The 12,766-nt window shown below is 36.7% G+C and overlaps 4 protein-coding genes across 5 annotated transcripts; 2 read left to right on the top strand and 2 right to left on the bottom strand.

Annotated features, from left to right (window-relative positions):
• Positions 1–292: 292 nt before the first annotated feature.
• On the top strand, positions 293–987 carry LOC127247340 (uncharacterized). The gene has a single exon (XM_051269170.1). It carries the CDS (start codon positions 384–386, stop codon positions 885–887), a length of 504 nt encoding a protein of 167 aa, XP_051125127.1. The 5' UTR covers positions 293–383; the 3' UTR covers positions 888–987.
• Positions 988–996: 9 nt separating this feature from the next.
• On the bottom strand, positions 997–1,951 carry LOC127247339 (TPD1 protein homolog 1-like). The gene is made up of 4 exons (XM_051269169.1): positions 1,886–1,951; positions 1,700–1,803; positions 1,542–1,610; positions 997–1,459 (listed from the first exon to the last, which is right to left on the bottom strand). The coding sequence occupies exons 2-4, from the start codon at positions 1,782–1,784 to the stop codon at positions 1,071–1,073; spliced, it is 543 nt and encodes a 180-aa protein (XP_051125126.1). The 5' UTR covers positions 1,785–1,803; positions 1,886–1,951; the 3' UTR covers positions 997–1,070.
• A 1,291-nt stretch (positions 1,952–3,242) lies between these two features.
• Positions 3,243–4,242, top strand: LOC127247338 (uncharacterized). 2 transcript variants are annotated; one of them, XM_051269168.1, is made up of 3 exons: positions 3,243–3,429; positions 3,535–4,005; positions 4,101–4,242. In XM_051269168.1, exons 1-3 carry the CDS (start codon positions 3,331–3,333, stop codon positions 4,122–4,124), a joined length of 594 nt encoding a protein of 197 aa, XP_051125125.1. In that variant the 5' UTR covers positions 3,243–3,330; the 3' UTR covers positions 4,125–4,242. The 2 variants fall into 2 exon arrangements, with proteins under 2 accessions (XP_051125125.1, XP_051125124.1); XM_051269167.1 differs by having other exon boundaries at positions 3,243–4,005.
• Positions 4,243–7,377: 3,135 nt separating this feature from the next.
• LOC127248030 (oligopeptide transporter 5-like) lies at positions 7,378–10,320 on the bottom strand. The gene is made up of 6 exons (XM_051270162.1): positions 10,011–10,320; positions 9,480–9,919; positions 8,742–9,412; positions 8,412–8,670; positions 8,151–8,333; positions 7,378–8,063 (listed from the first exon to the last, which is right to left on the bottom strand). Exons 1-6 carry the CDS (start codon positions 10,027–10,029, stop codon positions 7,440–7,442), a joined length of 2,196 nt encoding a protein of 731 aa, XP_051126119.1. The 5' UTR covers positions 10,030–10,320; the 3' UTR covers positions 7,378–7,439.
• Between the last annotated feature and the right edge of the window lie 2,446 nt (positions 10,321–12,766).

Raw genomic sequence — 12,766 nt, 5'->3', positions numbered from 1 at the left:
TAAAAAATAATATTTTTATTTTAAAATAAATAAAAATGTAAAATGATACTCTTCGTTTTGAAAACAAAAATATATATTATATATCGATATTTATTTTTTAAAGACGTAAAAATTCGTACTCGTGTGGCGGGCAAGCCCAAAGATTTTGAACTTATGACAGTAGAGGATTTTTAGATGGACTCTTGATGTCCAGTACTATAACTTCAATGGCCCATTAAGGTTTCACCTCAGCCCAATCCATAAATCCGGTCCAATCATATCACTGTTGTTCGGATAAGGCAAGAGCAGCTCTGCCATCCATCCACCCAATATCGAGCCCCCCCACTCTCACCCATCATTCAATTCCATCTTAATTCTGATTGCAGAATTTCCGGCCACCAACGATGAACAATCTATTCAGGCTTCAGCTCCACTGCTGCAACCACTCATATCTCAAAATTAATCCATTACCATCAATCCCAATAAAATCCCCAATTCCCTGTGCTGCTGCCGCGAAATCCACCAGACGCCTCAAATCCGATGCGATTTCAGCCGGAGAATCATCGCCGTCGCCGGTAAATTGGTCGAGACGAATGGTAATGTTTGGGGCTGCGTCGTTGGTGTTCTTAATCGGCGTCGACGACGACCACAGTAGTAAGGCATTGGCTTTGGGCCCCGAAGGTCCTCTAATGGAGGAATTCTGGGACAACATGAGGAGATACGCACTCTATGTGTTAACAGTCAGCACCGGCGCTCTCTACACTCTTCTTCAGCCCATTGTCGAGCTCCTCAAAAACCCCATCACTGCTCTTCTCATCCTCGCCATTTTCGGCGGGGGTTTCTACCTCGTCTCCCAAGTGGTAACTGCCATGGTCGGCTTGTCCGATTTTTCTTACGACTATAATTAGTAGAACTGTAGAAGAGAGATATATGTCTGTGTCTGTCCTTGTTGTTTAATTGGATTGAATTAAGCAGTTATTACAGAACTTAATTATTATTCACGACGAACCACTGATGATGATACATTCATACATAGACTGGATAAGATCATAAACGTGAGTAGATTCAGACATGATAAATTAAGACAGAGTTCAGCAGGAGACGGTGGAGACAGTCATGGGGTACTTGAAGGTGTTGGCGTACTGGAAGAAAACGGTTTCTCCGGGGTTGATGGCCTGGCCGCCGTTGAGAAGGCAGTCATTGTAGGCGATCCTGTGGAAGACGGCGGGGTTGATGAGCCTGGCGGTGCTGAACCAGCCGCAGCTGATATGGATGTTGGAGATAGGGATGCAGTTGCCATCGACGCAGGGGTTGGAGAATTCGACCGTGTAGGTCGGAATTCCGCTGGGGAGTGGAGTCGATGCGTTTTGGTATACGACAATGTCTTCCGGCGAACAGGTCGGGTTGCCCTCTCCTATCCTGTTAGAAGATCCGTCTCCGTCGCCGCCACTGTCATCGCTGTCGTCCCCAACGATGTTGTCTTGCCAAATTGTTTTAATGAGGTAGTGAAATTAAAGGATTAATTATCAAGGGTAGGGCTTTGATTTGCATATGAATTTTACCATTAGCAGTGGCTGCTGAGTTAGAGGCTGCATTTTTTCTGGAGAAGGAGTGTCCATGAATACCGGCCACTGCTTCAAATTAGATAATTTTATGTCCGTGCAAGAACATTATAGTTATGGATATAGATATAGATATAGACACGGATATATGCACGCACCAGCAGAAAGTACGATAAGAAGGATTAAAAAAGCCCGAAGTATTTTCTGACCATAGTAGCTTCCACCTATCGGAGTTCTCATCATAGCAATCAAACCTCAGGATCTGCACAAAGAAGAAAGATGAGAAATTTTGAGAATGGATAAGTAAGAGAAGGAATTGAAGAAGTTATATATATTAATTAAACCTGGAAATAAAACAATTAAGTGAATAGTCTAGTCTAATGTGGATTCTCGGAGAAGGAGATGATCAATACATCTCGGACGTTGTTCAATTTATAGTTGTGCTGCATCGTAAATTATGCAGAGAATCTTAAAATACACTTATACCATTAAATACATATTTTTATATTATTATAAATATTATTGCAGCATGCATGCATGCAGTATCTACGTGTTGATCGATCTCTGACGGCAGCTGAGCAGTGGGGAGACGGACTACCATAATTAATCGTCTAACATAATATATATATATATATATACTGCATAGAATTGTTGTCGCTGGAAATTGCTCTCACATATGTATGTATATATATATATATGTATAAGTATAATGTGTGTAGGTATACTGAATTGTATTTATTAGAAAAGCGTCGCAGGTAAGCAAATTGGTGCAGTCGATTGCCTTTAATGATGGTTAAAAAAACATGACTTTCTGCGCCATTTTACAGTTTTCTATTAATACGAGGTCTACCTAGCTAGAGGCAGATAGCTAGGGCTATCAATTTTGAAATTTAATTTATATATATATATATATATGAGATCTTGTATCAAAATAAATATCGTCTGTCACGCAGTTTTCATTTAAAAAGAATGATAGGAATAAACAAAGAGAAAAGCAAATGATGTTACAACTTATTGCATTTTTCTGAGGTTTGTTGTGTTAGATTTATTATCTTAGTAATCAATCGCCTATACAAAGCTTCCTCTCTCCGTCTACGAAACCTATATTCATTTCTACATTCATATCCTCCCAACACAAAATTTATTTTTTAAAATAAATATTAATCTATTATTAATTAAAATATTTTCAAACTTACACTCTTCATTAAATAGTAACGGATACATATATATATACATTCAATATAAATATATATTTGATGGTGCCCCAATTGTGTGACAGGTCGTATCTGTATGTCACAGAAACATTCCCAGCTAGCCCCTGTCAGTATAAATTAAACGCTAATAAGGCTGCCCGCATTTAATTTATGTATGAGTGCAGGAATGGAATGGATAGGGATAGGGACTGTAGGCACATATAGGCGGGTCCAGGGAGTCCAGGCCTACAGACTCCATTACAACACTCTGGTGGAGGTCCCCATGCATGCACGCATTCGCATATACAAATCTTTTTTGCTGTATAACATCTATGGCGTTTGGGCTTTGAATCCTCAGCCCAAAGACAAAAATTCATCAGCCATGGGGAAGAGAACAGCCCACAAAATTTTGCAGATGAACTATCTTATTGTGTGCATTTTACAGCAACTACTAGAACCTTCAGAATCGACTTTTCCATATTCTATGCTTTTCTATTAGTATATTATGATATCCAACAGCATTCAATTCATCGTTCAAACATAACTTCCTCTCTGCATTTGCATTTGCATTGCTTGCCTTAATTTAGCTCCATAGAATGCAAAACAATACTGACAATTCTTCACCTCAAGGATCATCTGAAACAACAAATCGAAAGTGCGATCGCTTTGCAAAAAAGTCGTTTTGGTTTCTCGTTGTACTTTTCTTCTTCTCTTTTCCTTATTCCTATCTCTCCCATTTCCCCTGCTTCTTCTACTATAAGCTTCAGCTTTCCACTTTGATCTTCCCCTTGTTTGCTCAGATTCTCGACAGGAAGTACATGTTCCTTATCTGCAACGGAATCCTCGCATTCCTTGCCAAGAATGTCAAGTTTAGCAACAGCAGCAGTGAAGATGGTGTGGCGAAAATGGCTCAACTGTCTAATGAAGAAACTGCAGCATCGTCCATGGAGAATTCCGGCGATCCACTCGGTCTAGCTGCTGAAGAAGAACCACATATGGAGGAGCAACTGCAAGAAGATGGCGGAGATTTTCGTGAAGGTAACACAGCAACAGGTTTTGTTCTAGAAACAGCAGATAGGGAATTCGACAATGGCGAGGAGGAGGACGAGGACGAGGACGATGAAGTAGAGGGCGATAGTGTAGCTTCAGAAGCAGTAGAAATGGTGAGTGATGCAAGAGTCAGCACAGAAGAGTTGAACAAGAAGTTCGAAGAATTCATCAGGAAGATGAAGGAAGAAATCAGAGTTGAAGCTCAGCAACCCCTCATTACAGTGTGAAACTTTCTTTTTCCAATAAAAATAAAAAAACTTTCTTGTCTTCTTGATTAATCTTTACACTGTAATGGTTTTACGTTCCATTTTGTCAGGTCCAAGAAAAAGCCTACAAATGATCATAAAGGGATTAGTTACAAACCAACAATAGAAATAATGACACAATAAAGGGTCTCAAAAGCTTAGGAAATCTTTCCTAATGATAGCTTTCTTTTTCATACACTGATACACAGGACATCATCCTCAAAGTTAGGGTTTTTAAAAATATTAAAAAGTTCAAATTGGTTTCAATCATTAATCCCAGATTTCATTCTGGCAATAAAGTTGTGATCCATCACCTAATTCAATAAGTGCATCAAGAATAGGATCCACACACAGATTTTAACCCTTGATTTCATTACAGTGCCATTAGGTTACAACAAATATCTGTTCTATCTGTCATTTCCATTACCACATTGATAGTGCATCTATGTCCTCTCATGTTTTGGCAGCCCATACTGTAAGACGATTCAAAGCAAAAGCACCTTATTTTGATTGATTTCAAATGGCCACTTGTCACAATTTTCCTTCACAAGAATCCCACTAAAGTAAAAAAAAAAAAAAGGGTAGGGCCAAAACAGAAATCAAGCAGATAAACAGGAGGAAAGCATGTGTCTGTCTGTCTTTCCCATACCAATTTGATTGAACCAACAAATGTTTAAGATGATCATCACATTTCCACAGAAATGAACACAACATAATTAATAAGTAAGTTCTTACATTTCCCAAGGTGGGTTCTACTTTAGTTAATGATGTCTCCCACTAGTTTGAATTGTGTAATATGTGGTATGGTATCATCAGTTCATCATCCTCCTTGGCCCTAGTTGGTAAAGATATTCAAAATAGATGACCCTTTAGCTACTGCTTGCACACCACTAGTCAACACATGGAAATTAAAGAAATCCAGAAGGTACTCATCTCAATCAGACCCCTCCATTTCAGTGTTGCTGAAAATGGAGAGGGCAAGTAATCGTGAGGTTATTAGTTCAAATTTCAACGTTGTGCTTACTATACATAGTGACTTGTCCTTGCCAGCCTAATTTGAAAGTTTTAAAAATGTATCGAAAACTGCTGTACAAATTCTTATGTCATAAAAAAAAAATATTTCATCTTTTCGCCTCTAATGGTCACATTCACTTTTTGCGTTCTATTAGCATTAAAAATATCCTTATAGTATAAATTTTTTACAAGTATTATAAAATACTAATAGAAATATTTTTATAATACTTGTAAAAAATTTTTATAAATTTTTATAAATTTTCTATTAGTATTTTATAATACTTGTAAAAAATTTATACTATATTTTGATATAATAATTAATATTTAAAAATCAATAAGAAAAAAATAAATGGGAGCCAGACAGGAGTATATAAGTAGCTCTCTGGGGGCTTTGGGCACAGAATGAATTCATGGAAGGATATAAGAAAAATTATATTCTAACACATATATAGAAAATATACTATAGTAGTATTCAATATTGTTAACATATATTTAGAAATAATATATTATATTTATGGTAGTTATTTTATTTAAGAGATTCGTAGGATTCTTGTCTTATTTAAATAGTTTATATATGCCTATAAATATGTACTTAATCTTATGATTGAATAGAGAATTTCAGTTTCATATTCTAACAAATATCATGTACTATTTGTGCTACAATGTCTTGAAGTATATTGTATTGTTGTTTGACAGTTATCTGTTTTATATTAAACCAAAATATGAAATTGATTTCACTGTCAATAGCTGTTTTGTGAAGGAAATTAATTTGCAATTTTTACATGAGATGAATTTTTTTCTTTTTTTTGAATTTTGGATTATATTGCCATGGTCGTAACTTGTAACTACATTTTAGTGGTTGACCCCCCTAACTTTTTGACCATGGAAGAAATTTCAAGGCAAGTTGGATTGGTCCAACACCAACTTGAGGCACAGCGTTTTGGAAGTATAATAATATTAATATTAATTTATACTATTTAATTTTACTTACAATAATTTTTAATGAAGTTACTATTGTTTAAAGTTTTACTTTATTTTAGACTATAGTAATACATAATAAATATATGATTATAATAGATAAAATAATTTTTATACATCATAATTATTATTCAATATGAACACTATAATTATCCATCTCAATCATAATGTAAACACACACTTAAATATATAAGTAAAATAGTTAATCTCATCTACTTTTTTGTTCAACATTCTGCATCCTGTTTAAGAAAATATTTTTGAAAATTTTGACATTATTTAGTTATAGTAAGTTTTTAATGCATATTCTCTTATAAAATATTATTTTTACTTATTATTTTGTCTAAACGAAGCTTTAGCATTGTTGTTCGACAGTAATCTTTTTTTATATTGAACTAAATTTTGAAATTGATTTCACTTCCAATAGCTGTTTCGTGTAGATAATTAATTTGCAATTTGTGCATGAGATGAATTTTGGATGATATTGCCATGGTCGTAACTACATTAATGCTTAAACCCCTAACTTTGACCATCGAAGAAATTTCAAAGCAAGTTGGAGTCACAGCGTTTTGGAAGAACAACGTTCATTTTTGCTGACCACTCTCATCCACGAAACAGATATCTTCAATCTTTAAAATAAAAAATAAAAATAATAAAAATAAAAAAAACCGAAAAAATCGATCTTGTCAGCGATTGCCACTCAGTCTCCACGAAAACCCCACGCCATGCACATGGAATTTTCTTGCCTGCCGCGTCCGACTATTTCTTCCCATTTTTCCTCCATTCTTAGTTTGATCCATCCTTATATATAAGTTTTTGAAGATACGATTTTAGCATTCATCTGGGCTTTCCAAATTCAAGTAGATCCCAATAATTTGTTTCATAATTTGATCTAATACTGATTTGTAATTGTAATTACGCCGTCATGGCCACTAAGCACGTTCGCCTCCTCAAATCCATACTCCTTCTCGCCATCATTTGTCTCCTCCTCACCTCCACCGTCGTCGCTAGAGGCGGCGGCGGCGGCAGAGGGGGCGGCTCCAGAAGCAGCGGTAGAAGCGGCAATTGGAACAGAGGCGTCATTGTTGGTGCCGGCACCGGCGCCGTCGCCGGAAGAAGTGGTAATAATGAAGGCTGTAACTCCGGCCACGGTGGCGGCTGTAATAAAACAGGTGCGCCGCCGCATCGGAGCAGTGCCCCATCTCCATCGCCGCCATTGTCATTTTCCGTCGCAGTCTTGTTCGTGGCGACGATGATGTTCACCTGAAGCTTCTGTGCAATTATTATTATTTATGATTCTTTTCAATTGTGATTAGTGATTTGTAATTATTATTATGTCAAGTGTAAACGCTATCCATCAATAATAAGATTATTTACTTAACTTCCCTGTCAAACATTTGGTTCAAATTTCGAAATCAATGCTAATTAAAAACAGGGCAGCCCTGGACGCGTATCCCCGGCGCCGTCGGGCAATTCGCCAGCGGGCAGTGATCGGAAACTTCCAGCCCCCACCATTCCGGCCCCCCGATGCCGTTAAACTGCAGCGTGAAATAACACAATGTGGCCATGAATGCAACTCCGGCGTCCAGGCCGGCCGACAGGATGTAATTGTGTCGTGCCCACCAGGCCTTAAATCTCCTATACACATACAAGTTGAAGAACAGCCCGACGGCGAACCAACACACGTAATTCACAGCTTTCGCCACCGGCATCGCTCCGGTGCCCGATATCAGGATCGGGACATTGATCAGCCTGATCCATTTCTTCTCCGGGTACTTCCTCGCAAAGAACCAGACTGGCACCGGCGCCAGGAGCCCAAAAAGGAAGTAGTAGTTCACCGCCGGGTACAATCCAAGTTTCCCGAACATACGGAGAGGCCCAACTACGCCCCATATTATGGAAGCGTTGTAGAACACGTCGTCGCCAGGGCAGGTCCAGGGGCTCCCGTCGGGGAGTTTTGCCGTATCGCAGATGTTCTCGACTGTGGTGAGGAGCCACCAGGCTGTGCCGAAGTAGACCAGGGAGCTTACGACGGTTCCTACCAGCTTCATTTAATTAAAATCGAGTTAATTTCTATCTGTTAATGAATTTGTAGATTCAAGCTAACTGAGAATGTATGAGACAGGGTGTACCTGAACCAGGAACATCGATTTTGGGGGGATTTTCATGTAATGTCCGAGCTTGAAATCGGAAAGGAATAGAATGGCTTGGGACATGCTTATCGTGCCGTAGGTTTTGAACGTTGTGTTGGCGAGAGGCTTTCCCGGATACATGTAGCCGATGATCATCTCTGATATGACATTCAATCCTGCTTGCTGAAGAAATTAAAGTTTGATTCGCCATCAAAGTAATGTCGTCAGACATGGAAGTGTAAATCAAGGTAAGAAGATTACCTGGTTGGTGGTGGCGGTAATGACGCCGACAGGAAGCGTGAAGACAAAGGCGAGAGCCATCGACAAAATGACACCCCAGTAAGGAAGCTGCAGCTGCCGTCCGAAGCCTTCGCAGGCGAACATAGACATCGCAACGACTAAAATCAGGAGGCTATGGAACCACCATTGAGGAACAGGGTCGTAGTTCTTCCTCATCAATCTCGTGTGCACGTCTCCGAACTTGTCCTGAAACGATGATTTCGTCTGCTGCCAAATCGTCCTGCAACAACAAAATGCGACAGAATCAGGAGGCTGTCTGTCTGAATAACACAAAACATTTGTATTGCCTACCGGCCGTAGAAGAGCGCAACATGCGACACAGTAGCAGCCAAGTTCGCGAAGCTCAAGCCGTAAGTTAGGACAAAGAAAATGCTGAGATTCACTTTGCTGTAATCATCGTAGCCCTGTCGATTAAACTCGAAGCTTTTCTCTATAAGGATAGCCGAGATGTTGTACGGCGCGCCGTGAGAATCGAACACGTGAGGGGAAATGATCGGGAATCGCTTCGCGTTGTAGAAGTTGCTCCAATAGGCAATCGGCATTACTACATAGAGAATTATTACAAAACCAACCAACATGTTGACAATAGCAAATCCAGGGGTTGCCAGGGGACTGCCAAGAAAGCCGGCGACTGTTGCCCAATCGAGCGCGAAGGAGCCGACGCCTAAGCCGTGGAGGCCGGAGCCGATCTGCTGCGCCGTGACGGAGTCTTTCCATATCCAACAGGCGACGGAGAGGGCCGTAATCGATGGGAAGAGATAATTGGGGATCAGGTAATAAGAGAAGCTGAGAACGAGGACGATGATGAAGAATTGCAGCCTTGTCAGGCCTCCTTTCTTCCTGATTTCGACATCGTGCAATGCTCTGAAGAGAGAAACCTGGACAAGATTGGAGGGCCACCACATGTAGGGGGAATCTACTAGATACTTCCGGAATATTCCGGCCCAGCCGTACCCGAGAAGCTGCAATGAATTCCCTCACAGCTTAGGATTAGGACAGTTAAGGTTTATATATATATCTGTTAGTTACCTGAGTGCTGTGTGTAAGAATCATGGCGGCCACAGGGTTAAGCCGGCGATGGTAAAAAGCCTTGACAATGGTGACGGTGCCGATGGCGTAGACACCTGTCGTACCTGCGTTGGCGAATATGGTGATGAGACAATGCTCCTTCAAATTGAACGGCCCTGGATTCATGGAAAATGACCATTTTGTCCCTGGAATGGCGATGGCCTTCGTCGGCAGGGACGCCGCCATGAGCTTCCCCAGCGGGAGGACCAAAATCTGAGCCGACACCGAGGTTATCGACAGCGCATTCTGACGATACCCGAAGAATTGATTCAAGAACGACAACATTGCACACGACACTATCCCTAAAATCCATGTCCGAAACGTCAAACACGGCAGCGTCGGGTCGTCCGTCGTCGGCACCGTCAGCCGGACTTCCTCGATCGGAGAGTCGTTTATTTCATCTGAACCATAAAAAAATAATAATAATAATAATAATTACACAAACCTGAAAATTAATTAATTACTCGTTTATTTCATCTTATATATACTCACTGATCTCCGACGGGTCCATCGGTGCCGGAATTCAATACGCCGGCGGAGGACTGCCCACAAATTTATATTCAGCGAGTGAATGAATAAAGTTAGGCAATGTAAGAAATTCCCATAGGCTTTCTTTCTTTTGTCCTTTTTTTTTTTTTGGTTAAAGCTTATCGACGGGTGAACTTCAAATTCAGTTTATTTCTTACAGTAGTATGGGTTAGGCAGTGATGTGTCTGATTTTATGTCCTAACAATGGAACAGAAAGTGAATCTTGAATGAGGTTTAGCAGTGAGGTGATCTTGAGATGATAAGACTAAGAGCCCTTTAATTATGCAAGATTTTTGGATCACTCAGAGTCGCACCTACCAGTTACCAAACAAACTATGATTCCTTAAATTCTTTCTTGTCTGATTAAGAGAATTCGTAAATTTAAAATTTTCTGGTTTTGGCACTGCCCCATTAATTTGTTTAGAGTTCTTGTTTTCTCCCTTGATAAATAATAAATAATCATTTCGTCCTGAATATTAGTGTGGATTTTTCTGAATAAAGAATGGATTTTTGGACAGGATGATGGCCACTGCACGAAGGTATTTGTTTGGAAATTTGTTTTGAAATACTACGTAACAATACACATGATGGATCATGGAATGAATAATAGTAATTAATTACTGAACAATCATAATGATATTATTATTTGATGGAGTGCTTATTTAATTTGGGAAAAAGTGACAACCTCGAAATAGAAGGTGACGATAGAGACTTGTTGCCAAGTTGCCCAGACGACGTATTATGTGATAAATGTTGACTCAGTTTTGCGGTCCAATTATGTAACAGGACCATTTTTATTTATTTATTATTGTTGTTAATGAATAAGGTATGGAGAATTTTTTTAAATGTGACCTTACATTACCATACCAACAAAATTGTTGTGCCTTTCATTCTCAAGCAATTTCAAAATCCCAATGATTTCATTATCTTCTTCATTCATTCCTATCATATTTTTGTCCGCTTCTAAGGTCTCATTTACTTTTTGGATGCTTATACTTGAATATTAACTATTATATCAAAAATATAGTACGAATTAAAAAAAAAAAAAATTATCAAAATACTTCATAGTGTCTTATAATATTAATAAAAGAATAATTAGACAAAAAAAATTATACAAATATAAAAATATTTTTAATATTAAGTATAATGACGCAAGAGATAAATGTGAAAAAAAAAAAAAAAAACATTCTTAATTTAGATGATCATTCTGTGAGATATAATTTCCAGTTTCTCTAATATGTTTATATTGAATCAAAGACTATTTAAAAATATATAATGTATAATACTTTTAAAATTATATAATAAAATTAAAATAAAGTAAAATTACCAACCGCTAACATATTTTAATATTTGAGGTATTTAAATTAATCTTTTTAAATATTTGAATTGAATATTTGTAATAATAATATAGGCATACCTATAAGTTAAATTTTTTTAAAAAATAATTAAATCAAATGCTACATAATAAAGATAGCCAACTAAAATAATTAGAGGATAACCCAACACTCTTGAACCCCTTATTGACACCACCACTTATTTGAAGTATGAAAATTATTGAAATGTTTTTTTAACAATATATAGTTTAAGGGATATATTTGAATAGAAAGCAAGAAGAATTAGTATACATATATTAAAATTAAATACTATACTCTAATGCTATTGGCTTTGATAAATAAATTATTGATGATTTTAAATGAATGTAATTACTAGATCCTATATATTAAACACAAAAAACCTATGTATAGATTCTAGTTCTTTTATTTTTGATCAATAAATTATTGATAAATTTAAATAATTGTACAAACTAGATTGTACTTATTAAATACTAAAATTCCATGTTTTTAAGTCTCATCAGGAAAGACATGGTGGTGTAGGAGGTTAAACTTGTGACCATGAGATCATGAGTTTGCAGAGTATTGAGTTCGACTGGGGATGGAATCATGAATCGTCCCCAAATGTAAATCATTCTAATTGAAATATGTTAATAATTTTTTGTCTTCTTATGTGTTTTCTCAATATTTTTTATTTTCTAATTTTTTTTAGTATATTTTATTGTAACCTTTATAATATTAAAGTGAGATAAGTAAAAAGTAAAATAAATTATTATAAAAAAAATTATTGAAAAATTGATTAAAAAAATAATAATAAATTGTGATAAGTAAAAAAATTTGTATTTTATTGATTAATAACAATATATAAGAAAATTTTGATATTTTTGTCATTTACACTATATTTATATATTAATTATACATATAATAGTTAGTTTGTAATTTATAAAAAAAAAAAAATAAATAAAAATATTTTTATATTAATATCTCATTAGTTCTACTATAATAAAATACACTTCAATGAGATTAAATAAACACTAAAAAAAGTTACATTAAAGAGGGAGCACTAGTTCTCCAAAAATCAGTGTTTGACATTTTATTCATGAGGCAGATCCATATTATTTAATTTGATCAAATCAGTGTATATAATAATAATAATAATGATAATAATAATAATAATAAACATATATTACATACAATAAAATATATTTATTGCACATAATTTTTTCATACATAACTATCCTAACATTATCTTTTTAAATGATTTACAAATTCGAGTGAAAATAAACCCAAATATGTTAATGGGCCATGCCTAATTACGTCTAGGGCCCAAATATGTCTAAAGAAAACATAGGTTTGCTTGAAGATGACTATTTCTTAAAATAAAATAAT

Source organism: Andrographis paniculata, unplaced genomic scaffold (genome assembly GCF_009805555.1).
Source record: "Andrographis paniculata isolate CXL003 unplaced genomic scaffold, ASM980555v1 Contig32END, whole genome shotgun sequence".
In the NCBI taxonomy this organism is placed as follows: Eukaryota; Viridiplantae; Streptophyta; class Magnoliopsida; order Lamiales; family Acanthaceae; genus Andrographis; species Andrographis paniculata.
This window is presented reverse-complemented; position numbering and strand designations above follow the sequence as displayed.